The 27,951-nt window shown below is 45.2% G+C and overlaps 1 protein-coding gene and 1 pseudogene across 1 annotated transcript; one reads left to right on the forward strand and one right to left on the reverse strand.

Moving 5' to 3' along the window:
• Nucleotides 1-177: 177 nt before the first annotated feature.
• On the reverse strand, nucleotides 178-18,046 carry WDR61 (WD repeat domain 61). Its single transcript, XM_036841596.1, is given in 14 exon segments — nucleotides 178-773; nucleotides 2,516-2,580; nucleotides 2,583-2,593; nucleotides 3,315-3,407; nucleotides 5,216-5,309; nucleotides 6,153-6,194; nucleotides 6,197-6,232; nucleotides 6,235-6,244; nucleotides 6,465-6,613; nucleotides 10,911-11,083; nucleotides 11,461-11,566; nucleotides 13,450-13,477; nucleotides 14,188-14,238; nucleotides 17,976-18,046. Coding segments are annotated over 13 exon segments (909 nt in total). The 5' UTR covers nucleotides 14,200-14,238; nucleotides 17,976-18,046; the 3' UTR covers nucleotides 178-683.
• On the forward strand, nucleotides 17,820-27,951 carry LOC118889821 (annotated as a pseudogene).

Genomic DNA, 27,951 nt, shown 5'->3' on the forward strand with positions numbered 1-27,951 from the left:
CATTACACGCAGACCATGTCTCAAGTGGGCTGCTGAGGAGAAAACTGAGGTACACGTACCTCCAGGCAAGAGGTCAACCAGAGTAAGTACAGGTTTGAGCCTGTAGACACTGTTAAGGCAGTAATACCCACCCAGCAAGTTACAGCTTCTCTAAAATTAATAGGGTGAAAAAGAGTGTGACAGGGGACATTTTTTAATCTATCAAATAGAAGAATGCCCAGATAGGACTACAGAATGTTCCCACCCAGTCACATATCCTGTTTCCTTCAGGATCCCATTCTGAATAGATTAGCTTTCCTCTTACAGCTTCTGCATGACTCATTCCTTGGAAGAGTGAGCCTGAATTTCTGTACTGGAAAGTTCAGTAAGTGCCTGGATGTCTTCATTTCTGAGGCAGATACTCGGTTTCACATAATGATGCTGATTCCTCTCACTGTTCTACCAGTAACAGGGCAAATGAAAAAGAAGCATGTTCAAGAACATGGGTGTTTGCATTAAGTAGACTTTATGTTACAGTATGAATGGCATTTCCAATAAAACATGAAAAGATTTATACTGTATCTACAAAATTTAAGTGTTTGCTACAATAAATGCTATATTTCTTTTAAACAAGCCAGAAAGGTAAGGAATGTCATGATCAATCTATACATTCTTTCTGCAGCATTAGCCTGGAAGATTGATGTTTAAATTGGACAATCGTAGATGTGAATTTCCTGATCATCTCCGACAGACACAATTTTTGAGCCATTTCCATTGTATTTTACTCCCCAGACCTGTAAATAAAAAGAAAAAAACAATTCCACTAATACCTTTATTCTTTATGAACGAACATCCGTACTCTATTCCCATTATACTGAATCTAGGAAAACACTGAAGTGAGGATGTTCCCGTGCCTTCTGCCTCCCTCTAACCAGGGATCTTCTGTTACTACTGCTTGATTATCATTCCACTCACCTCCCAACTCAAGAAAATTTCATTTCTAAACACAAATCAAGATATCTACAAACCTTTCAAAGACTCACAATCTAGGAAGTGACCTAATGTTGTGAAGATGGAACCCACAAGGGACCAGCATGTGGTCTCATTTATGTTTCCAGGAAGGAAAAGGCCCAACTACCCTGAGGTCACTGCCTACGGGGATCATTGCAAACTGTGCTCCTCACCTACCTCCTCGTGCTCACCACCCCCACGGTCAGTACTTCTCACTCTCTTATTAGAGGCCTATGAAACCTGCCTGTCCCTAGGAGCTAGACAACTTGGCGTCACACGTCATTGCTTTCATTTGCTATGTACTGAATTAACAGATTCACACCTCCTTCCCAGACAGAACTGAGGTGGCAGGAGTTTCATCAGGTCAGCCTGTCACCCTACCCCTGAGTTGGGTGTTCTAGCCCTGATTTCAGTGTTGTGATTGGGCCAGGTGATGGCCTCATTTCCACTCCAAACGTCTTCCTCTGAGGACAGCACCACACACTGACCTTCACGTGCAAAGCAACACAGCCAGCCAGGACTTACTCCCTGAGTAAAATGTTTAAATCCAGTAGTGGAATGTCAAAATTAAACCCCCTCAACTTTGTTGGCAACAATTTAAGATAAAATGTAAAAAAGCATGAACAACTGTTAACTTTAAGCTGCACTCCAAAGAGATTCTATGAGATCACCATAAGAACATTTAAAATATTAAAAGACAACTTTATACTGCCATGGGTATTTTATTTTTATACTACTTCTCCAAGACCCTTGCTATTCAAAGTGGGTTGGAACCAGCAATGCTAGCCTCACCTGGAGCTTGTGACAAACACAAAAACTCAGGCCCAGGCCAGACCCACTGAATCAGCATCTGCATTGTTACCAGATCCCCAGGGGATTCTCGTGCACATTAAAGACTGAGAAGCCCTGCACTAGAATGCCTTTATCATTTCACATTCATCTTGGAAAGATAAGACTCCTGTGAAAACAAAGCCTCTTTTCCCTAATTTAAAGACTGAAACAAAAGTTAGTAATATCACTAACTTCAAACACCTGTAAGAATTTCTGGCTTCAAGTATATTCAAAGAAAAAAAAAAAATCACTTCACTTCTTTGGGCCGCTCCAAAAGAGAAAAGTGATGGCTGTGGAATGGAATGGAAGCTTCTGAGGAAGCAGGTTCTTCTTGAGCCAGCCATGGCCCAGCTGTACCCAGAAAAGGGCCCGGGCACGCCCCAGGCACCAGCTGCAGCATGTTTCGAAGAAGGCATTTAAAGGCTGTGTGGCTAGTACCTGTTTTCTGGCCTACACAGGGACATATCATGCCTTGTGGGTTGCTAGGCTGACAGCACGTCCTGAGCCTCTGCAGCCCAGGGTGCGCACAGGAACACGGGCTGGATGGACATCCGAGCAATCAGAGTAGCTCAGCCCCAAGGGTCGACTGGTCTTGACAACCCAAGCAGCAAGGTTAGGAAAAGGAATGAGCTTTGGCACAGTGGTCAGACAATGCTAGCAATCCAGAGGAATCTGGATGTTAATTATGCCATACCTGATCCTGGTGATCAAAGAAGGTGTGAACACAAGTCCTCGTTCCAACATCCCAAACTTTTACACTTTGTCAGATGAGCTATTTTACAAAAGGGAACATTAGTATCAGAAAAGTTCTCAGACTGGTTTGAAGTTGGAAAGAACCTGATCAAAAATCCCACGCTCCTTCACTCAGCCTACCTAGAGGTCCCCTTGGTGCCTGGGTGCACAAGTGGCCATCCAGGGCCCCAAAAGGTGGCCAAGGATGTTGGCATCACTGGTTGGCTTTCCCCTCTCACAGAGCAGCTATTTCCCTGAACTTCTGATCTGCCTGGCCCTCATATTAAATGTTCTCATCAGGAGTCTCAGATGAGAGTCCTATATCCGGATGGGAGGGAGGCCTGTTAAAGCTTCAAAATAAAGGTTCTCAGAGGCTTCTGTAAACCTCTGTGCGATGCTATTAAGCCATCCATCTCCTGTTTTCAACTGTCTTGGCCATCCTGGGCCTAAACAACACTGGGGTCTCAAGGCACAACATTTTACGAACAGATTTTCATATCTGAAGTTACTATTGTAACACAGGTACCCCTTAAGTAACTGTAGGTAGAAGCCTAGATTTATAAGGAAGAACTAAGAGTTGAACTGTTCAAAAGAATCCACTTTTGTTCCAGCTAAGGACAATTAACTTCAAATTTAAAAAACACTGCAGAAAACAAAGGCCATCTGAATTAAAAAAGGGTCTTCAAATTTTAAGGCAATTCATACAAGATGACCATCTTCATCTTCCTAACATTTTAGAAACTGATAAGAATCATAAGTACCTGGAAACAAAGTGTGTGTCATCAGGACAAAATGCAACGTTCAGCACCCAGGATGCGTGGCCACTCAATGTGCCAGCCAAGTTGGCGTGTTGTCTGAAATGGGAGTTTCAAATAAAATGGAGAAGTTAACTTTTAGAATACAATCACTGAAATGGAAGGTATACTCCTAATTGCCCGTTTAATTGGACCAAATCTGCTATCCTTATAATCACCACAGTATTAGTTTAAAAATGCCCTTTTCAACGAAGTAGCATCACACACTGCAGAAACAAAATTTTCAACAGCATTAACCCCAAATATGTCAATGCCACCAAGAGCCAAAAATAAGATCCTGAACAAGCAGAGCTTAAAAGCTCAAAATAAAGAAGGCTCAGCAAGCCAACTCCTAAGATGAGGAAACAGAACCAGCAGGGGCAAGTAGGCCATCCCAGGGCAGTTGCAGGTTCTGACCCCTGCCCACCCAGTACCCTTTCCATATAGGGCCAGTGCCTTGTGTCTAAGGAATGTATCAAGATGTACTCTTTACAACAGATGTGGCTTGGATAGACCATTTTAAGCTAACCAGAACAAGACAGGTCTAATTACTACAGTCATTTTCACTTTTTGAAAAAGTGAAATGAAATCACTTATGGCTGGAAAACAATCCTAAGACCCGACTAAGGCCAGCAGTTTCACCTCTGAACCCAGAAGAGTAGAGCAAACCTCAGTTAGGTACGAGGAGAGGTGGCCTCAGTGGAAAGCAGTGGGATCACAAGAAGGTAAAAGTCCTAGGTGTTCATTCAGTAACAGCACCTTAGCCAAACCACCACCTCAGCTTGGGCTCCTCGCCTGCATTATGGGGACGCTAATCCACGCTACCTCACCGGTTGTTGGGAGGATGATGAAATTGTAGCACTGAAAGCCTTATTAAAGAAAACTGGATACTTAAGGAATTGCTACTATTTATATTGGCTCTGCTACTGACAGGCAAGCACAGTTTGAGAGAGGCATCTTCCCCCCAGACCCTAACACCCTCATTCAGCTCTAATTCCAGAAGCTGCAGTTCTAATTTCATGTCTCTTTGACAACTTTTCGTCCTCCAAAAGCCCCCAAGTTTAAACTCCCGAAAACTCTCACAGGCCCATAAAAGGACATGCACGTGGATGAGCATGGTTGTGGCACCCATCGTTGGGAAGAAGTGTAACGTATGCACCCAGTGGATTAGAATGCTACCTTTGGAAGCCAGGAACCAGAGGCACACTGACTGAAGTACTGAGTCAAAGTATCACACACACGTCAAACACCTTATAGGGGAGACCTCAGGGGTGAAAAGGAGTGGGGACTGAGAAAGATAGGGGGAAACAACAAGAGAAAGGGCCCTTGCACAGCCTTCCAATGAAACAGAGCCGTGAACTGAAGATTAACTCACTTCTATACCTGTGGTCAAAAACCAACAACAAAAAGCTCACTCATCTAGACCTGCTGCAAGCTGGCTTATGAACTGACAGCTCCCTAACTACGGCAGAGAAGTACCTTCTAGAACACCCCTAGAAAATGGATGTTCTAATTTTTTACCATCACTCCAAGCCAGCTACAGCCCATGGCTCCATCTCAACTGTACACTACTTACCTACCCAAAAGAATTTAAATCACAACAGACAGGATGCCTGAAAAAAAGTAGCAGGTATGTGATCCTAGTAGGTAACCCATGCACGTCTTCCTCCATAACATTCTAAGCTCAAAGCAGGGACGCTGACAGGGGAGGAATGACTGGGGAGACTGAGTGTCTGGCACGACCTGAACAGAAGTCTTTCCTAGACCAGAGAGGGAGCAGCACACTTGCTAGGGCTCCTCCTAGTGATAAGAGACAAAACAGGCACTGGTATGAAGTGAGAAGCCTCGAATCTCAACAGGTAACTTACACATCATAGATCTTGATGTAGCCGTCATCTGAAGCAGTGACAAGGAGCTGCGAATCCGGGGAGAAAGTCAAGGAGCGAATGGGCATAGCGTGGCCTGAAATTCACAAAGACGCTTGTTAACTAGTACAGTTTCCACTAACTATGTCACTTTTAATGACTGTAAGTCACTGAGTTGCACTGCCCAGGTGCTTCGGTCAGATAGGGTACTGACTGGACCCCTCCTTCTAATGCTCTAGAAACATGCACATAACCCAGGCCCCTCCTGCTGGAGCCATTTCTCCTCAGATCCCTTCCTTGACCAACTGGACCTCAGCACACATTGCTTAGAAGAAACTCCTCTGCCACAGATATGGCCAAACATGGAAATATGCATCGTTTCTGATTTGCAAGGTTGAACAAATAGGATGCTATTTCCCTACCAAATCCTTTGTTGTAGGGTACAGGACACACTGAAGAGGTAATATTCTCTTGGTTAGAATTCAAAATAGTACAAAAGAATACAGAGTAGAAGTCTCCCTCCAACCCTTCCCCTGTTCTAGTACCCAGTTCTCCTGCCCAGAGGTCATCAGTGCAAAGGGTAGCCACAGCACTTTCATCTACCTTCAAATTACTGACAAAAAGGAGTTATTTTCTAATCACAAAGTTCTTAGAACCAAACATGACAGAAATAAGACACTCATATAGCTAGGATATATTAACACATAAATAAAAAGGCCTGTTCACCAAAAAAAGCATTTAACACTGGTACAAGAACTAATATGTCTAGATTATAACTAGTGACAAAACTGAACCTTAGAGGCATTTGAGATCTCCAACTGAGATTGATGTTTTGCAAATCTAATGCTCATTTGCCATTTAGCAGCATTTTAATGAAAGAATACGTCTTCCTTTGTGATCTGATAACCCAGTTTGCACAAAATAAAACGATGAACCACACCTTCCAGCGTGTGCAGAAGTTTCCCGGTTGCAATATCAAAATATTGATGATTCCGTCTATGGCTCCACTGGCCAGATACTTCCATCAGGACTCTGCGCAGAGAACATATGGAGATCATCTGAACTCCACATTGTTAAGCCGTCCCCACCAAACACAAGCAATCTGCTGGCTGCAGGTCTAACTGGCTGACTGGCAAACCATGCCAGCAGCTGCCTGACAAGACCAATGCAGAACGTTTACCAAGGAATACAATAGGCTAGAAGAGTAAACTGAAAGAATCAGAGAGAGAAGAAAAGAGCAACGTTTCCTTACATATGCAATACTAAGAATGAATTTTCCTCTTGTGTCCAAAGAATATTCCTTTTTCCCACTTTCCACACCAAAAATGTTCACTTTCCCCACATGAGTTCCTGTGGCCAGATACTGGGAATCAGGAGAAAAGGCCAAAGTCCAGGCATCCACTGACAGAAAAAGAAGGAAAAAAACTATAGTGAGAAAAGACGTGACTTTAATTTTAAAAACGTTGTGAAGATATTAATTCTGTACCAATTTAGTTTAAGGGCGTCTTAAAATTTTACTAAAAATGTAGATAGACAGGACAATACCAAGTGTTAGCAAGGATGTGGAGAAACCAAAATCCTCATACACTCGTGGGAAATAAAATGGTACAGCTACTTTGAAAAACAGTTTGTGACAGTTTAAGTAAAAACACTTACCATAATACCAGCAATTCCACTCAGAAATGAAAACACATGTCCACGCACAGACTTGTACCTGAATGCTCATAGCAGCATTACTCAGAATATTCAAAAACTGGAGAGAATCGAAATGTCCATCAACTGGTAAATGGATGAACAAAACATGGAATATCCCATAATGGAATACTCACTGCTTAGCAATAAAAAGGAACAAACTACTGATACATGCTACAACACGGATGAACCTCAAAAACATTATGCTAAAGAAAGAATGAAGGTGTATAAGACAATACGATTTCACTTATGTGAAATTTTTCAAAAGGCAGAACTATAGAGACAGAAAGCAGGTCAGTGGTTGCCTGAGGCTGAGGGTGGGAGCACAGATTAACTATAAATGGGCATGAGGGGACTTTTGTGGGGCACGGAAGTTTTCTAAAACCGAATTAGAGTGGTGGCTGCACAACTGTGGAAATTTACTAAAACTTGTTAAACTGTATACTTACAATGGGTTAATTTCAGAGTGCAATTATAGAGGTGAAAGTCTACCTCAATAAAACTGTAAATAAATGAAAAGGTACCAGAAATACTCTTATATAAAACTGTAATATGACAAAGTATTTACCACAAATTAACAGAGAATAAGGACTGGAAAGAGGCACTGTTTGTTTAAAAAAAAAAATCAACTAGTTTTTAAGTTATACCACCACAGCCTAATTTCAAGCGTTCTATTCAAATGTTATTTGTGTATCACAGTGCTTCTGCATAAAAGTCTCCAGACTCATGGGCAGCCTGGGTAAGCACATGTGCTTTATATTTCCATCTGGACCACTGGGTAATATTTTAGCGTTCTTTTCTCAGCTACAGGGGAACCTCTTCATAGGCAACCCCAAAGAGCTTTGGGAGCTTTTGGGGTCAGAGCCTAGAGGCCAAGGAATAATCTAGTTGTCCAGTGCTAGTCTAGGTCCCTTTGCCCATACCCACTCTTTTTTTTTTTTTAATGTATTTATTTTATTATTTATTTATTTTTGGCAGTGTTGGGTTTTCGTTGCTGCGTGCGGGCTTTCTCTAGTTGTGGCGAGTGGGGGCTAATCTTCGTTGCGATGCACAGGCTTCTCATTGCGGTGGCTTCTCTCATTGCGAAGCACGGGCTCTAGGTGTGCGGGCTTCAGTAGTTGTAGCGCATGGGCTCAGTAGTTGTGGCGCACGGGCTTAGTTGCTCCGCGGCATGTGGGATCTTCCGGACCAGGGCTCGAACCCATGTCCCCAGCACTGGCAGGCGAATTCTTAACCACTGCGCCACCAGGGAAGTCCCCGCCCATACCCACTCTTATATGAGAATGTACCCTGAGCCCTGCCCCTCCTGCACCTGCCCAGAAACAGTGCTTGTTAGCTCAAAGGGAGAGGAGAGAAGGCTCCTTCCCATGTCACTCTCCTTATTCCTGGGGCAGGGCTCAAAGAGGTCATGCCCTTCTCAGCCCAGGGGAGAGTGAAGGCCTCTCTGAGCTTAACTCATGGTAGACAGGGGCTCCTAGCACAGACGGGTCAGCACCATATTCCAGGGTGAGTTTTAAAATAAAAATATCTCACAAATTTTAACACACATATTCAAAGTAATAATAAATAATTTAGCTCTATCACTTTCTTATGAATATTTGTTTTAAAAAGGAAATTAACTTCAAAAGTGCTCAATTAACAAGAAGATCTGAAAAAGCTTTTATAATCAATCTCTCAAATAACTGCTTTTTAATATCTATCTTTACTCCTAAATGACTAAAGCATTATTCTAACAGGATTGTTTCTTATTCCTATTATAATTAGCTGTTTACAGGAATACTAGTTACTAGAAAATCTGATTTTATTCCTTGAAGTTTAATAAAATCACACTTTTGAATTATTTTTACATTGCCTATTAACTGTTTGATAATATAGAACTTTTAGTGGCAAATATCCTTATACTCGAAATTGAAGGAATTTTTATTCCTCAATTAAAATGTGAACTCTAAAATTTATTTTAACATTTGCATAATAAATATTTATTTTAATCACTAAGTTCCACCTCATCAGCAAAAGAGTAGCTTTTCTTTACATTGGGACATCTTGAACCATCTGATGTTGAGAGGCCCCTATGCTTCCGCCTTTGTTCTTCTTCAATGTCAGTTTGCTGGAGCTACAGGATGGGTGAGGTGCCCAATGGAGGATCTTCCCCTCATCTTCCCTTTCTTCTACTTCCTCACTTTCTTCTTCAGGATCTGAGATTTTCTTTCTTGTCTTTTTCTCCTTCTTCTGTTCCTTCTTTCACATTCTCCAGGCATATTTTCAAGGCAGGTATAATGTAAATGTCCATTTCCCTACATTCATTAGACCTAGACTTATTAGTTTTACCTTCAGATGAATTCAATTCAGCTGCTCCTTAGTTGTCAATAGCAATGCTTGCTTTTATTACTCACCCAAATAACTGTTGTTTAATGGTCTGGTATAGTTTTAGGAATATTCCTATCCAAAAAGAAAATAAACCCAACCCTCTACTCATCTCAGTATCTTTTTTCTTTCCTAACAGTAATCTTTCAATGATCATTTGCCACACATGGAACCAGTATGTAGCTTAAGGTACTATTTGTCAGGGAAGGCAAGTTGGATACAGACACCATCCTTTTCCTTGGAACCAATCCAGTAATCATTTCTTCAGCTGTGGTGTGCCCGGGGGGGCCACAAAACCACGCAGTGACCTTGGCATCATGGGAGGGCTTAGGTGCCCAAGATGAAAAGGCAGCAACAGATCTGCCTCTTCCTCCTCTCAGCTATAAAGCAGAGTCTTAGCAGACTTTGTGGGCTAGTTTGGGGACACAAGTCCTCTGTAAGAGGTGTCAACAGGGCAAGGACACAAGCAAAAACAATCATCTGGGGAGTCAGAGTGTCTGGGTAGCTTTTTCAAATACATATCCCAGCCCACACACCCCAATAACTGTGATTCAGTGGATCCAAAATAGGGATTGGACATATGTATTCTTTAAAAAGCTGCAATAGTTAAGAATCAGAGACATGGAACATTGCCACTGAGGGGAAATGAACTCAGTTTCCAGACAACCCAGAGTCCTTAAAACCCTGGGACCATCATTCTTTCCAGAATAAGTACAGACTATAGGGTCTACTGAACATAACCAGTGGGAGACAAATCCACCTGGGCCTCCAATCAAGGGAATTAAGTTAAGGAAATCCCTGAGCAGCTCTTCGGTAATCAACCCACAGAGGGGTGTGCCAGAGAGAGACCAGGCTCTCTGCACTCTCTACCAGTCATCACCTATTATGGTAGAACAGGCTCTGCTCACGAATGCTATGCAGTCATTTACAAGTAAATATAAGGCTACAAGGAATCCTGAAATGTCATGTTGCTTGTTCCACATTAATCCAACCTACTGAAATCATTAACTTCCATTACCTCAGATATTTATCAAGGCTAATAATGGACAAGATTATGCTGTCCTATAGAACTTAAAAAAAAAAACACAATGGATTTGTTTCTTTAGAAGTTTCAATATCTATCATATACTAGAAACAGGCACTTTAATCATAATTAGTAGAGATTACCATGATACAGATCTATGAGGACACAGTGCTTTATATTCTAGACCTCTATAAGGCAGTGAATGTATCAATTCAGAATATGGCAAACACAGGACCTCTGGACCATTCAAACACAAGTCCACAATCCCAAATCAGCAATTCTGAAACCCAAAGGCGATGAAAACTGTTAAGTTTTAAAAAATAATTTTAGTACCAAAATTCATTTGGTAATAAAACCTGACCTGAACTGATGTAAGGCTATTTATAGCCTGTATATACCTCTCTTAGTGTAAATACTCATGTTTAGTTGCTGAGATATTAGTATTTGATTAGAGTGCTGCCCCCTGCCCCACTGAAGGTATTACATGACATACAGTTCATGCACCCATATTACCAGTCTCAAATCCAAAAATTCTGAACTGTAAAATACATCTATCCCTAAAGGTTTCAAAAAGGGATTGTAAACCTCTAGTATCTTCTCTAAGAGTAAAACTCTTACCAGGTCCTGCATCTATAGACTTTATCTGTTTGCCGTTTTCCAAGTCCCAGAGACGAATATGAGCATCAAGAGAACTGGACGCAGCAATGGGCAGGGTGTGGCTGATGTCCACAGACACCACACCCAGCTGATGGCCCTCCAGACTCCACTGTAGGTCCAGCTTCTCATCACGCCTTCAATGGGGGACAGAGAAATGGATTTCTTCACACACAACACATTGTACCTGGCATCTGAAATTCTGGGCCCCTGTAAGTATGCATTACCAATGGTCTGTGAAAAGCAGAATCAGAGAGGAAATCAAGAGCCACAGAACACCAAATGCAGCCAACTTTTAACCATGAGACTTTTTTTTTTTTTTCTTAAACTATAGGGCCTGAACAGTGAATAACAGGAAAACAAGTGAGAGAAAAATAATCTGCCTTTGTATACCACCATACTACTATTGCTTTCTTGCTTAGAAAACAGTTTATACTTCTCTGATTGCAATTTGGGAGCCCAGAAGTAAAAACCCCAATTTCCAAGGCTGCATGTTAGAGGAGAGGGCACTCACCATTTCCAGACCTTCACCAGGTCATCCAGGGATCCTGTGACCACCGTTTCAGAGCTTTCTTTCTTGTTTGTCCCCCAGGCAACTGACCAAATGGCATCATCATGGGCTAGAATGGAAGCGCTTCATTTTAAAAGTCTTCATGCAACTTCTAAACTGAATGTGCTAAGATGAAGCTGAAATACTGTTACAACAATTCTGAGGTAATATCCACCTGTATCATTTTACTGTTTTGCAAACTGCTTTCCCATACAGCTTTTATTATACCTGTGGAGGCAGATATGAAAACTGGAGGTTCTGAAGAAGCCACTTGCCCCCAAATCACAGGTTTACCAGGTGGGGCAGCAGTACCAGAGTAATCCAATGTCCTTTCTACTTTAGCATGCTGTCCAACATGCATTAGTTTGGAATGGCTCTGATTTAGCTAAAGTGAAACCCACCCCAAAAAGAGATCTAAAGCTGCTAAGAGTTATTTCTTAGAGATCCTTGGAAACCAGTAGGCAGGTCAACTGTAAACAGTACAGGTCTGAAAATAAATAACTAAAACAGCCTCCACACATGAGTTGCCTTTTGCCACAATGTCTATTATGCTTAATGGGCCAGTTATTACTTTAATCCTTTTATAAGTATTACCTCAGCCACAACAACCCTATGAAATAGGTACTGTGAATAGTATCTTCCTTTTACAGATAAGGAATCAGAGGCTTAGAGAAGCCTAGTAACTCACCCAAAGTCAAAAGCTAAGAAGAGGCAGAAGTGGGATTCAAACCCAACCTCTCTATTAACTAACGTCCACTTTAAATTCTAAGTCTGCAAGTTGCATATCTGGCAGGCCATGCTGGTGGGTCTGCAGACCTGGTGCAGGAATATAAATGTGACAAGTGCACAAGGAGGCTTTCTTCATACCTGGCAGCATTTCTCCAGGAATACCTTTCCAAGATATGAATACAAGGGCATTCAACTTAAACAGCTGTGAGTTACATACATGGCTTCCATTACAATCCCCACCTGACCCAAGCCTGCTAGCTTGCCAGCCAGATAGCTGCATACAAGGTAGCTGCATACAAGGTAGCTGACTGGCATGCTTGACTAGCTACTAGTTACCTATGCTAGCTAACCTGAAAGAATGCTTTTGGCTTAAACTTTAGACTACCTAAATGTCACCTACTTAAAGTGGAAGAGCTTTTATTAGGCATCCCACAAATTCCTCCAGGCTTTACCTAACTCATCCAGGCTGTGGTGGAGAAATGAGATACATGTGAATAGTCCACACACATACTCCTTTTTTTTTTTTTTTTTTTTTCACTTTTTGCATCTCCCTCCCTCCCACCCTCCCCATCCCACCCCTCTAGGTGGTCACAAAGCACCGACACATACTCCTTTTCAGGTATGAAGTCCAGTATCACCGGCCAGTTACCTTTCCAGACTGAACTCTGACCTGCCTCCTGCTCCCATTCCTACCACTGCCTCCGCCGCACAGCCCCCAGCCCACCCCCCACACTCAGTAGTCTTGACAGAAATTCACCTCGCTGTTACTATATCCTTCACTTTCATTGAGGGTCAAAGGTCCTCTGTGAGAGTCCCTGCACTTGTTGTAAATGAAGGAGCCTGAATAACAACTCCCAAGAGAACTTCTGAGTTCAGGGCCAGGCTCAAGTTTACCTCCCCAGATGAGCTGGCATTGACGATTTCTGAGACTCAAAGCGTTTCCTTCTTTCACTTTGATAGCTGGGAAGCTCAGAGTTCCTCAGGTGGGAAAGCTTTCCTCAGCCTGGAGTTCTCCGGTCTGTCATTTGACTCCTGCTTTTTCTTTTAAGTTAGTGGCTTGGTTTTTGTTGTTGTTTGTTTTTAAGTGTATTTGTTTTCAGCTGCTTCTGCCAATGTTTCTGCAGAGTACAGTGGAAACTGCATGTCTGGTCAGCATGACAAAACCTTAAGGCAGGGACAACAGTTTTTCATAGGCAAATTGCTTGAACAGGCAAGCTGCTTACCCTTGCTCTTGTTTGAAGAGAATACTGTACTAAAAAAGAACAGAAGACACATTAAACCAATGGTCAGATTTCAGATGTGTCCCATCCCTTCCCTAAAAACATCCCCTGGCACCCAACTCACCGCCCTGCCCCTCAGTAGATATAGTCACCACAGTGTTAGCTACTTCCCCTGCCTGACCTCTTCGGAGCTCCTTGATTCCTGCTCATGCAAGGTTTGTAGAGTCATACCAGAAAAAAATTAGTTCTTTAATTTTAGACAAACTATAGTCTCTTCTCCCTAACCACTATTACCCACCCAAAAAGGAGAGAAATAAATTACGTGTTTTTTCCTGCTCTGATCACCAGGAAGCTCAGAGTCCAGTTTGCAGCTTAATTTTTGCAGCTGTATAAAACCACACAGTCTGCATAACCCGTTAACTCTGTCCCTAATTTTATTACAAAGATATGTTTCCTTTTCTGATCTTTGTTTCTTTCTCGTTTTTGTGTACAAATTCTTTTCAGCTTCCTCAATCCCTTTGTAAACTGTGGTATAGACTTAGATAAAATAATCCTCCTCTTAGTGTTGTGCATTTTACTAGTGCCACCTACCCCTCTGGTGACTAGGTGCCCAGGGTCACCCTACTCTTCAGGAGAAGAGCAGGAATCAGATGCTAGTTTTCTGACTACACACCCAGACAACATACTGGGCTCGAACCTGCCAAAGAGACCAACTGATATTCTTTCTCTCCATAGGCCTTACCTGGTTGGTCATTTCCTTAACCAAGGATGAAGGGCTAAAGGCCAGACAGCTCTGTGGAAACAATACCAGGGTTTCAGTAAGGGGGTGTCATCAGGACAGAGGGGGCTACAGAAGGTTCCCCTTGATCAAGAAAATAAGGCAACTCTTTGGCAGAGTTGTCCGGACACTTTTCTGTGGATCAGTCCCAGGGGCCCCCTTCACAAGCCCTAACAGGTGGCACGGACTTCTTTCTCAGCTAATACCTATCACCTCCCATGTTTTCTTCTCCTCAAATTGACTACAGAGAGGGACCAGTCTCCCTCCTTTGCTGCTCTTCAGAGAGATAAAACCACAGGACCTTTTAATTTAAAATATTATTTATTCAAAACTCAACAAGCAAATATGGGGGAGCAAAGTTCTTAGAGTCCATGTGGGGATCTCAGCCAAAAATGCCTGTAAGAGCCAGCAGGCATGTAAATGAGGACATGAGCTAGAGGGAGACACATGTCTCCCAAAAGGTGCTGAAGTCTTTAAGGACTTAGCTCAGCTAAATACAAACTTAACCATAGGAATAGATTTAATTTCTCAGGCTACAATAAGGGTTCTCAATCTTTTTTGTGTATGCTATAGACCCCTCTAGCAGCCTTGTAAAGCCTATAAACGCCTTCTCAGGATGTTTTTAAATAAATAAAATAAAATACATAGGATTAGAAAGGAAACCAAGTATGGTCCATTCTTGTTATTCCAGGCAGTTATGTTCTATAACATCACTGAACACCGAATTAGTGAACACTGATCCACTGCCCCTAGGGGAGACACTGCATTAGGTTCCTGCAAGACTCTGGTAACATGTTTGGCAACTTTGTTTTATGCATGTTTCTCAAAACTACCATGAGGTATCACCTCAGGCCGGTCAGAATGGCTATTATCAAAACATCTAGAAACAATAAGTGCTGGAAAGGGTGTGGTGAAAAGGGAACCCTCGTGCACTGTTGGTGGGAATGTAAATTGACACCACCATTATGGAAAACAGTATGGAGGTTCATTAAAAAACTAAAAATAGAACAACCATATGACCCAGCAATCCCACTGCTGGGCATATACACTGAGAAAACCATAATTCAAAAAGAGACATGTACCAAAATGTTCACTGCAGCACTATTTACAGTAGCCAGGACATGGAACCAACCTAAGTGTCCACTGACAGATGAATGGATAAAGAAGATGTGGCACATATATACAATGGAATATTACTCAGCCATAAAAACAAATGAAACTGAGTTATTTGCAGTGAGGTGGATGGACCTAGAGTCTGTCATACAGAATGAAGTAAGTCAGAAAGAGAAAAACAAATACCGTAGTCTAATGCATATATATAGAATCTAAAAAAAAAAAAAGAAGGTACTGATGAACCTAGTTGCAGGGCAGGAATAAAGATGTAGACATAGAGAATGGACTTGAGGACACGGGGTGGGAGGGGGAAGCTGGGGCGAAGTGAGAGTAGCATCGAAATACATACACTACTGAATGTAAAATAGCTAGTGGGAAGCAGCAGCATAGCACAGGGAGATCAGCTTGGTGCTTTGCGATGACCTAGAGCGGTGGGATAGGGAGGATGGGAGGGAGGCTCAAGAGGGAGGGGATATGGGGACACATGTATGCATATGGCTGATTCACTTTGGTGTACAACAGAAACTAACACAATATTGTGAAGCAATTATACTCCAATAAAGGTCTATTAAAAAAAATAAAGACACCTTATTTTACATTGGTAATTCATGAATATTGAACTTATGGCTAACAGCACCATAATGCTTGCCTATATGAAGTTTATCTACACGTGTTTTCTCCATAAGGCACATCACAGTCTTCCTGCACTTAGGAACACTAAGAGAGTACTTTAGCACTGTGCTTGGGGGGGCCATTTTAAACACTGAAATCACCAATAAAAGCACAAAAACACAAAAATCATGGCACTAACAGACTGAAAAAAAGACACTTGTTTACAGCATGAGAACTGAAACAAGAAGGCAGAATGTTTCCTTGTTCAACTGCAGCTGAGAATGTGTGTCAGTTGACTCAAAATTTTCACCACCTCACACATGTCCAAGAAAGACCACAAAAGCACTGCAAGTACTGATTTGGGGTCTACAAATAAATTTTAAGCATGTAGATGAATTTGCAAATACAGAACCTGAGAATAAAGATCAACTGTATATCGAAATAAAATTTTACCAAATACAAAATTAAATTTGTGACAGCATAACATATGTGGTTCTTAATTTACACATTACATAACAAGATCTAGCAGCAAGTCTAATAACTACCATAATTTCAAAGTTGTCATGAGCTTACGCAGTATGCTAAGATATGAAAGTATCTGTAATTTCTATTGGTGACAAAGTCAACCTGTCAATACTGTGGTTTGTTGACAACATTCATAATTGAAAGAAACACTAAATTTCAGTTAGAGGTTAGAGAACATAAGGATGCAATTTTTCTTCTCATCCAAGTTCATGGTCCCCTCAATTCTATCCATCGACAGAGGAGACCATACAGCTAAGGCATCCAGGTTCAGGTTACTTGCTTTAAATTTGCAAACCCAAAAAGGCTACCGTGAAGGTTTTCCAAGGATAAGAGAAAAAACAAACAAACGATTTGTAAATAATCTTTGCCTGTGAAGATCTCAATCAAGTTGGTAGTGCTTAATTTGTGACCCAAGAACAGGGTCTTGGCCAGGGTAGGAAAGACAGGCAGGAGCTCAAGCCAGTTTTGCTGAAATGAATGGTATTACAACTCTGCTTGGGCACCAGCCCTCTGCCCAGTGAAGCAGAGGCCTGCCCTCTCCCCTTCCAAATCCTGCCTCACATCCCTGCAACAGAAACAAATCCCTGCAACAGAGAGAAACAAAAGAGTAGGAAGGTTTGCAGGAAGCCAACTCCAAGAAGCCAGCCTTCTCAAGACAGAGGTGTGCTTCTATCAATGAATACACGTTTGAGGGTGTACCATGAGTCAGGCCCTGTTTTACATTCTACACATAGGTTAGTTCACTGAACCCTCTCACCCCACTTAGTAGATATTCTTATTATCACCTCTACCTTCCTGATAAGGAAAGTGAGACTCAAGAGAGGTTAAGGAAGCTTCCTAAGGTTAGTCTGACAGTAGAAGGTGGATACAAACTATAGTATAGGCTACCAAGCTACACTATCTCTTAAATCAGTTTCTTATCCTCTAAAAATTTAAGAGCTAAGAGGATCCCCAAAGCCCTCTCTTGCTACCTTCTCTCTTTAGAGAACTTTCCTCCCACTTCCTAGGCAGAATTCATTGCTCCCTCCTCAGGGTTTCTAAAGAACTTTACACATGTCCCTATTAAAGCACTCAGGCAGGTCAGTAACCCATAACACTACATGGTACTTGAAGTAAAGATAACTCAGCCTGTGCTTGCACCTGTCCAGCTCGCTACCTAAGAAGACAGCGTGGCCCACCACTGGAAAACTTCGGTTAAGACAGTCGTTCCGTCTATGGACACTGAGACCTTTACTGCAGAGAAACCAGCCCTAATCTCGAGGCTGCACAGAACACCCTCAGGATGCAAGATGAGGCAACCTACCCTCTCCCCTTAGGCCCCGCACGTCGAGAGGCAGCCAGGGTAAATGGAGTCACGGAAGCCACCACCCTCGGGCCCCGCAGCCTGGAGCATTCCTGAGCAAACCCTCTTAGAGGCAGCCTCGGGCCCACCCTCGCTCACCCGCCCTCCAGCCCGGGCCGTTAGCGGCTGCCATCCCCAACGGCTGTGCGGACCAACTCACCGCCTCACTGCCCGGCTGCACTGCCCTGCGGTTCGACTGACGCCAATCTCCGCGCGACCGCGACGCGCGGCGATGGGCTCACGAAGGGGCAGGGCATCTCGCTGGTCCCCAGGGCGCCGGCGCATGCCGCAGCGCCCCCTGCCGTCGCTACGCCGCGCACGGGGCGGACGAGGAGGAGGGGAGGAGGGGAGGAGGGGAGGAGGGGAGGAGGGGAGGAGGGGAGGAGGGGAGGAGGGGAGGAGGGGAGGAGGGGAGGAGGGGGAAAGAGGCCACGCCCCGGTCACGCTGGTTTCCCCCGGGGGGCGGGGCCACTGGAAACGTGCTTCTGGAAGCGCAGTTTTAGGTTTCAGCAACTGAGCTCTTGGCCGTTTGGGTTCCAATCTCTTCATTTGTAGTTTGAGATTCAACTACACATGATGACTGCAAGAGTTCTGTTGCTTCAAAAATTTTTCAGTGAAATACAGCTTTGTTTTTCAAACTGCAAGTCACAACCTGTTACTGTGACGGATATCAGTTTAGTAGGTCGTGACCAGCATTTTAAAACAAGGCGATGGAAGGGTGGAGGCACGCACCCCATCCTCGCAAAGCTGCCCGGCTGCTCCTGGCTGCTGGTTACTGCCCAAGGCTCTCTGGGCAGTAGGGAACAGATGTTTGGGGGAGCGGAATGTCTGGGGGCGGCCCCTGAAGGGTTAAGCCTTCTTTCAGCTAGTCGTGGGAGAGAGTACAGTCTCTCCTGATTAAGACTGGTTTAGAAGTCCAAAAAGATTCTAGTAGGAGGTGATGATAGTAAAGTATAGTCACAGTGAATGCAACCCTCTGAAATATCCACGTACTCTTACCCTATCTCCACCCCCACCCCAAGTTAGCGTTTCCCAGTATCTAGTTTATTAGGACCATCTTGAGTTCTAAGATGACTTCAGGAAACTGTTAAACCGTATATCTGTTGTCCATACAACTGGATAAAGTTCATCTTTGAGGTCTTTCTGAGGAGGCTGTGTGGCCCAGAAATTCGCTGAATACACTCATAAGTCTCCCAGGGCCCATTCTCTGGTCCTCAGTCATCCCTTCAGTGACACCTCTGTCCATGGAAACTTCATCCAGCCCCAGTGGATCCCCTGCATGTCATGGGTTTAGAAAATTTGGTTCAAAGTGAGCAGGCTTCAAGACTTACCTTGAATTGTCAAAAGTCTTAGGTGGCATCTCGTAAAAGTCAAGTTATCCCTGTAACCATTCTGGATCTATTTGACCACAGGGCATTTGCCTCTGAAGCTAAGGAAGAATGTACAAATTATATCCTCAGGCCAGGAAGCCTGTCTTGAAACTGGAGGTAATTCCTATCACATTGACCTAAGTGCTGAGTGGACCCCAGTGTTCAAACAAATTCCACAGAACCTAATACACAGAAATCGGGCCCTGTAATCGCTGGCATCCAGGTTCCTAAAGTGTGGAAAGGACTTAACATCGGTCCCCAGTGCAGTGGCTTTTAGCAGTGAAGTGAGGAGTGATCCACTGCCTCCCTGTGTAACTGATTGCCAGTTTTGGCCAATCTTATTTTTTGCCCCTTTATTTTTATTGGCAGAGTTTGTGGGTTTCTCTGGATTTTGAATATAGACTGATTATTATGTGATCTCTCCCTAACCAGGATAATTGGGCCATCTTTACTTACTCTTAGCTTATATAAAGAAGTATTTTTGAATACTCCTACTTTAAGAATGGTGAAATTTTGTCTAAAAAAATGCTTACAACTATATAGTTAAATGAATTTTAATTTGTGTGATTTGGGCTTATGTGGGTTATTTTTTTCCCTGCACATTAACTGTAAATATTCCACCTCTAAATTAGTCTAAGAGCACACTGATCACTTTTATGCCTTTTATCTGTTGTCAGAATACTAAGGCTTTCTGCCTTCTGTTTGCTTGCTTCCAAATCTGCTACTATTAATTTCCAATTGAAGCAAATTGTTTTGGGTATTAATTTAATTTTTGTCAGCCATTATAGTTGTTCTGAATGAAAATTCAATTAATCATCTCTTAAAAAAGAAATATAATAGATTAAGAAAAAATAGAAGTTTTAAGAGTGTATCATGCACTTAAAGATATGTCATATTTTATTAAAAAACTTGTTTCACATAGGCAGGTAATGGATCACAAAGGAAAATGTATTTCCTGCTGTGGGTTGTGACCAAGAAGTTTGAAAATCATTGCAATAAAGGCTTTCTAAAGACTTTCCAGCTCTATAGTTCTATAATTGGGATAGGAACTCCAAATCATTCATTCAAAAAGGATGTATTGTGCACCTGCTTTCACCTCTAGAGCACCCCTAGAGCGCCAGGCACATGAGGTCATTGGCCTTAGTATCAGGACTGCGAAGCAAGGATAACTGGCCTTTTTTGTGCCACGAACATCTTTGGCATTTCATGAAGTCTCAGCATAATGTTTTTAAATGCGTCAAAACAAAACACATAGGATTACAGAGGAAACCAATTATATCAAAATAGTTATCAAAATATTTGTGAAATAGTAGTATATGTGCTTCTTTATGAATGCAGCAGGTCTAATAACTTCTGTAATTTCAAAGTGGCAATACGCATAAACAGTATTTCAAATGATCTGCAACAGCTGTAATGTGATAAGAAAATATCTGTGATTTGTCTTGGTGACAAAGCCACTGGTACTGCTAATACTTTCAGGGTTTATTGCCTACATTCATTATTAAAGGAAATATTAAATTCTAGTTAGAGGTTAAAGAAAATAAAGATATAATTATTTTCTACCAAAAATCACAGACCCCTCAAAGGCCTGTTGCAAAGCAAATCTAGAGAGAATTGCCAATGCAACTGCATGCCATTTAAATATCTGTAAGTTGTGATCCTGCAGATCAGGAGGGATGGAAAGAATTTTAGAATAAAATCAAGTGAAAAATCCAAGCTCACTGTGAAATAACTCAGGTGTATAGCCTGCCCCGAAAAGCTCTGCAGAGCACAAGGAGGCCCACCCTGAAGGGCAGCAGCCCTGCAGGGATAGAGCTGTTCCCAGAGAGTGGCTCACTGTTTTTCCAGCCAGTCAGACCCAGAGAGAGGCTGAGATAAGTAGAGTGATACAAGGTCACAGTGTCCGAGGACTTACCCTCGACTCCTCTCCTCTCCACTCTAGACCTCTTCCCTTCACTCAGAGTCACAGGTCCGAGCATTTCAGAAGGGAAGGAGCCTTTAGGGTCTACCCCACACCTATCTTCCTCTAGACAACCCATCATGGAGTCATCCGGCCTCTGGTTGCACACTTCCAAAGACAGGGAGCTCACCACCTCCTTGAGAGGAAGGGCTACTTCTGCTCCAGTTCCAGGAAGCCTTCGTTGACGTCCTAGAAAACACCAGAGTCAGTGGGTGTGGAGTGGGGCGAAGGTGTAGGTCCTGCTTTCTGCTCAGCACAGGCAGAGGGGTAGGCGTCTGCGGGCTGTGTCTGCCCTGTGTGGGGCTCTCAAGGAACTCCACATGGGCTCCCTGCGGTCCTCCTCTGAACCCCATCTGGCAAAGCCTGATGTCAGGAACCCCACCCCACCTTTCTGCTGTTCATCCCAGGCTCCCCACTGGCTCCCACAGCTGACCCCAACTCTCCCCCTTGCTGTTCTCCCTTCTCCCGCGCGTTCTGCAGGCTGCAGCTCGTCACACGGTGCCCTCTCCTTCTATGGCCACTCCCCTCACTCCACCCCCAAAGACTCTGCCACTCTCGGATCAACTTGCACCTCCTTCTGTCTTCCCTGCTCCCACCAACAGTCTCCCAGGCCCTTCTTGTTTTCAGGTTGGGCACATAGGGTTAAACAACTCGGGCTCTAGGGTCAGAATGCCTGGGTTCAATCTTGGCTGCTCCGCTCTGCAGCTCTGGGTAAATTATGTAACCTCACTGGGCTTCATTCCTTTATCTCTAAATTGGGGATAATCATGGTACCTTCCTTTTAGGTTGATATGATGATTAAAAGAGTTAACATATGTAAAGTGCTTAGAACAGTGCCTGGCACATAGTAAACACTCAGTAAATGTCCGCTATTATTACTCTTACAATTATTTTCTGGAAAGCCATAAACACACAGTTCACCTTTAGGAAGGCCCTGAAAGTCCCAAGGTCTCCTTCCTTCACTGGCCTCCTGGACAGCTAAGGGCATTTGCATCTCTGAAGCTAATAGCCAGGGCAACCCCTAGACATCACCCAGAAATGATCTACTCTGTGCATTTCCTCACAAGGAAACTTCTAGAAAGCTATGGGAACCTTTCCTCCTCTAAAGCAGTGTCCTCACATACCCACCATTTAAAAATTTTTACCATGCACCCCCCCATATGTGTATATTATTTATAAATGATGTGTAGGTACTACTCTGCTAATACATTTGCATATCTTATAGACCAAATACAAAAATAGAATTTTAAAAAGATGAAAAAAATATAGTCAGAAGGTCTAATATTTTCTTCCCATATCCCAGTGGATGGTCTTGCTCACTATCTGGGGTGCACAAGTCCCACTTTGGAGATCCTAACATCTCCAAATTTTTGTTTTGGTTTCAAACATTTGGAGAGCTGCACTGGTGAATGTATGGATGGAGCCACGCACTGAGAAACACAACTGCACAGAATACTTGTGATCATGCTGCATAGGGATTATACAGAGAAGGAAACTGACCCTAAGAAAGGTAAAGTGACTTCTCCAGGGTCACTCAGCCGGCAAATTGCAGAGTAAGGTTGAAACCCAGGTCGAATTGGGAGATGGTTATTTCTTTTTTTATTCCCAATTCCACAGTTTTAGGAGAGGGAAAGGTGGGGAACAGGAGGTCACAAGAAGGACAGTGGTGGCTGAGAGGGTGGGGACAGAGTTCTTATCTGGCCAGAGGCAGGAGTCTCGGTTCATATCGAAACCCATAGGGAACCCATTGCTCCCTCTCCAGGTGGTCTGGGGAGGCTGAGCCAGGGAACCTCCTGGAACTGGCTTCCTACTCTGCAACCAGGGTCCCTGGGTAGGCCCCACCCAGTCTGTTGAACACAGTCCAAAGCTGCAGGCCCCCAGCTCAGGGCATTACCGATGTTGGCCACAGGGTGGCAGTCACTGCCTGCCCATGGTAACTTGACCGCTTCTGCGGACAGGGATGGAGCAGCTGATATCTGCTCTCTTGGGCTCCTCCAGACCCCAGAGGCAGAAACTGCCTACTGCTCAGTCACTATGGGACCCCAAGCAAAGGGCCTCTTAGGCCTCAAATTCCTTACCTAGATAATGGAAGTCATAATACCATGGCCTAAACTGCTAGTGGTTTTCAAAGTGTGGTTCCCAGAGCAGTCGCATCAGCATCACCTGGAAACTAGTTCAAAATGCAAAATTCTCAGGCTCCAGACCAGACCTGGAGCTGGGCCTCGCAATCTGTTTAAAGAAGCCCTCCAAGGTGACTATGATGCAGGCTAACATGTGAGAACCACTGATCTCAACCAAATGAGAAGATGGAAGAGGAAGCTGGGTACCAAGGATTATTGTGAAGCTCCTTGGAATGGTGCCGTGGTTCCCACAAAACCTGAGGTGAGGAGGATGGAAACACCATATCCTTTGGGGGCCTGGAGACCGAGCTGTGGGATTCCCCTTGGTAATCCCTGCAGGTGCTAGCTAGGGAGATCCCCCAAGGGAGTGAGAGCAGATGGTAGAAGCAGGGGAGAAAGAGCCTGGGGAGAGGCAGCTGAGGCCCTCTCACCCTCCACACACACCTGACCTAAGGGCTGCAGCCTGCGGGCACAGCCTGGGAACTGAATGGCCTTGTGCCCAAGCACTAATCAGGGTGGTTCTGTTCTATTTGATTCACCAGCTGCTGGCCAGGGGTTGACTCTCATTTCTTGCCCAGGGCTTCTATACCAGTGTCACCATCTTGGCTTGTATGGGGTCAGGCTGGGAACATACAAAGGCATCAGATGGAGCTCCTGCTGCCAAGGAGCTCCCAGTGATTCTTGCCAGGCCTCTAAACCATCCTCAACAGGGATCAGCCTTTGAATCAGAAAAGCCGTAGCCCGTCGGCTTCTCCCTACACCAGATGTCTAGGAATTACATATCCCCATCTTACAGAAGAGAAAAGTTGGCACAGAGAACAAGGTTAATCCAGAGCACCTGAAAAGCCGTGGCAAAATGGGAACTAGAACCCAGGCTCCCTGAGGTCCTCTGCAGGCTGCCTCTCTGACCTTGAGGGCTGGAGCCCCACCTCTAACCGCCTGCAGTGCCCACACCCCTCAAGAAGGGGCAGAAGCCAGGAGTGGACTCACCCTGGACTGGGAGACTGGGTCACACACCCCCGGGGAGTGCAGCTGTGCTGGGGGAGGGGCAGGGGCTGGGCAAGCCCAGCAGGACACAGAATTCTGCCACAGCTGGGGCCCACACCTCGACTTTCCGGGCATTGTTGGCATTCACCGACTGACATAGAAAGCAGCAAAGTCAGGCTGTAAAAACAGGCTGCTGAAGAAATGGAGAGTGTTGGAAAGTGAGCCAGGGAGGCCAGAGTGGTGGGCCTGCCAGGAGGAGGCTGCGTGCCCCCAAAGGGTGGTGGGAATTGGGTGGGGAAGCTGTGAGCCACAGCCTGCAGAGAATGAGACGGGACAGGTTGGTAGGCGAGGGTGAGGAGGAAGGTGGAGCGGGGTCTACCTAGATGATGAGAGCTTCACAGGAGCAGGAGGAGGAGGAGCCGGGGCTCCAGCAGTGTGCTGGTAAACGTGTTAACAGCAGGGTCTTCAGGGAAGGAATCTAAACCTGGTTCATAGCATAGGCCAATTGCTGTGGTGTAAATATAGCTCCTGCGGACGATTTCAAGTTACAGACCTGATGTCACTGACCAATGCACAGAATCCGCTACAGTAAGCTGGTATGCGTGGCTCCAGCACACCCCTAGCGATTCGTGACCCAGGGTGTGCAAGGGGTGTGACTACCTTACGGGGTCCACTTCAGAGGCTGCTGGGAAGGAGTGTCCTCTGGGAAAAGCAGGGTTGGAGTAAGGGACTGTGAAAGAGTTGAAAATATGGAGACTTCTATTTGCAAGTTTAGGGGGAATAAGGATTGAGAGCAGGGTGGGAAAGGCAGGATTGCAAGGAAATGCTAAGCAGAGGGGCCTGGACTTGGGAGCCAAGGGGGCAAACCAAGCCCTGGGAAGAGAACTCACTGCCAGTAGAACTTGAGAATCCCTTCCCCTCCACAGCTTAAGCCCAAAGTCTCTTGCCAGGGCAGACAGGTGCTAGCACTAAGCCGGAAAGCTTGGGAAAGCACCAGGTATCCTGTATTGAATGCACTTCTGAAGGACAAAGAGAACTGAAAAACAACAAACAAAGGGAACTTTAGAACAGCCTCACCACAAAGCTCCTCCCTCCTAGAGCCCTAACTCAGAGAGGGAGCTAAGATCCAAGCCGCACACCCGAGAGGAGTTTCAAGTGCATTCCTGTGATGGTGCGTTTCCAGCTGAAAGCACCAACATTTTTCCTTGTCTGCCACTGAACTAAAATTAAGAGCAGAAGTCTTAAAGCATGTGGAGAACTTGCTGTGCGGTTATGTCAAAAGTACCCCAAGAGGCTGTGTGGTGTGGCAGCCAGAACACGGAACCTCACATTAGGAGCTGTTATTATTATTGCCCTTGTTATTGTTATAATTCCTATTTCTGAGCACTTACTGCGTGACAGGCATGAAGCTGGCATTTCACCCAAATTGTCTGTCTCCTTTAACCACTGGAGGGTCTGGAAGGGAAAGTTTCTGGCTGGCCTCTGCCAGAGCCCTCTCTGGGCCTCAGTTTCCTCATCTGTCTGTCCAAGGAGACCATCGGTTCTGGGGCACCTTCCAGTCTTAACGTTTGGTTCCACCTCAGCTGTCCTGATTGAGGTGTTCTGCCCATTGGTTTGCCATGCTGGCTGTAAGCTGCCTGTGTTGAACACAATTAAACTGTATTCTTTACTGTGCTGGTTGCTTTCTGCACAGCCCCCCAGGTCCTATTAACCCCAGGTTTCAACCAGCTCGGCCTCTGTGTAAGCTGATGGTACCTCCCCTCCCCCCGACTCTCCACCTCCACCTTCCTGCCCGGGGATCTGCTCCACATTCACCAGGAAGGGTGGGGGAATTATGGTAGCTGGGGCAGCCCTGACCAATGGGGGGTGGAAGCTGAGGGGTAAATGTTCTCCCATCGTCCCCTGAGGGAAAGTTCTGAGACACCTGTTACATGGTGGCCCCAGGGGTCAAACGCCAGCCGCACTGGGGGCCAACTCAATAATGCACCCTCGATTTGGCTTTTTTTCTTCCCCATTTCACCTGTCTCTCCCTCCTGCTCCCAGGGATCACATTCCTAAATCAGCTCCCCAGTTGGGAGTCTGCCTCAGGCTCTGCTGTTGGGGGGAATCCAGGCTGAGTTTCCAAGGACCCATGGCTGAGAATAATCTACTGTTTTGATAAAGTGGAGTAACTCCGTGTGAAGTTCTCACTCCCCTGCATTCAGAGATGCTTTCTGGAGGGGTAAGAAGGCCTGTGGAGGGACTTCCCTGGTGGCGCAGTGGATAAGACTCTGCGCTCCCAATGCAGGGGCCCAGTTTTGATCCCTGGTCAGGGAACTAGATCCTACATGCATGCTGCAACTAAGGAGCCCACGTGCTGCAACTAAGGAGCTGGCAAGCCGCAACTAAGGAGCCCGCCTGCCGCAACTAAGACCCGACACAATCAAATAAATAAAAATAAATATTTTTTTGAAAAGAAGAAGAAGAAGAAGGCCTGTGGAATGGGGGAAGCTCTGAGGAGGCTTGCTGCGCCCCAGGGAGGGGGTGTTAGGAGAAGGTCTGTAGCCGGGGGAGGGTAAGCGAGGAGCCTATGCTGGCAGGTGGGGGTGTCGACCAAAACCCATCACACTGGTGCGGGGGGGCAGGTAGTTGCTCCTGGGGGTGTCCTGTGCCTGCAGAGCTGAGTTCTTCTCTGAACAAAGGCCTAGATGGAGAGGAACTGACCCAGGTCTTCCATGGATCTCAATTCCAGAATCAGGGAGAGCAAGGCTGGGGAAGGGGCTCAAGTAAAAGAGGCCCCCAGCCAGTACATATCAGCTGTGAGCCCTCAGTCATGAGAGCGCAGGTCCTGCCCAGCCGAGGTCTCCAAGGGAGAGGCAGTATTCAGGTGGGGTGAGGAGGCTGTATTCCCTGGAATAGCTAAAAGATAATAGCATCTTTGACCTGCGGAGACCCGGGGTGGGGGTGGGAGGGGTGGGGGCCTGAGCTTCCTCTGCAGACTTCTGCAGGGCAGTGCTGGTCAGAGGAGTGAATGTGGGCTCTGACCTCGAGGTGGGGCCCCGAAGACGTGTCTGGGCCCACAGCCAGAAGGCCCTTTGTCACAAGCACGACCCTTCCGCAGGACAGGTACTGCCTAGGAGGGGTGAGCCTCCTGTCCCGGGGGATGTATAAGCAGTAGTAGCGAGCTGCCAAATGCAGGGCTGGCAGAGCAGACCCCAGGATCACAGTGTAGGCTCCAGGCTCTCCCTGGTCTGTGTGTACTGCCCCCTCCTCCCCAGTCACTTTGGAATTGCTCCCGTTTCTGAGCTGCTGACAGCAGCGCCGCAAGAGGCTGAAAGAACATTAGAACCAGGACAGGCTCTAAGCCTGGCACTCCTCCATCCCCCGTAGATCATCAAATCCACACCAGGATCTCCTCGGGCCCCCCAGCCAAGTCGGCACCCAGATCTTGGGGCCTTTTGCTGTGCAGACCTGTAAGATCCAGGCAAAGTCCCCACCCACTGTGTTTGGGGCCCTCAGTCTGGGCCTTGGCCTGCCTCTCCGGCCTCAGTGCTGGCTCCCCTTACAATCAGACCCCTCTCTCTTCGCTCACTGGCTCCTTCTCTCCCAGTCTCCAAATCCAGCTGGTCATTCAATGCCCTGCCCAGCCCATGCAGGAATCCTTCTCTGAGGCCCCCTCAGGGGCTCTTTTTGTGCCTTTTCCTGCAGACCAAGGAGTGA

Source organism: Balaenoptera musculus, chromosome 2 (genome assembly GCF_009873245.2).
Source record: "Balaenoptera musculus isolate JJ_BM4_2016_0621 chromosome 2, mBalMus1.pri.v3, whole genome shotgun sequence".
Taxonomy (NCBI): domain Eukaryota; kingdom Metazoa; phylum Chordata; class Mammalia; order Artiodactyla; family Balaenopteridae; genus Balaenoptera; species Balaenoptera musculus.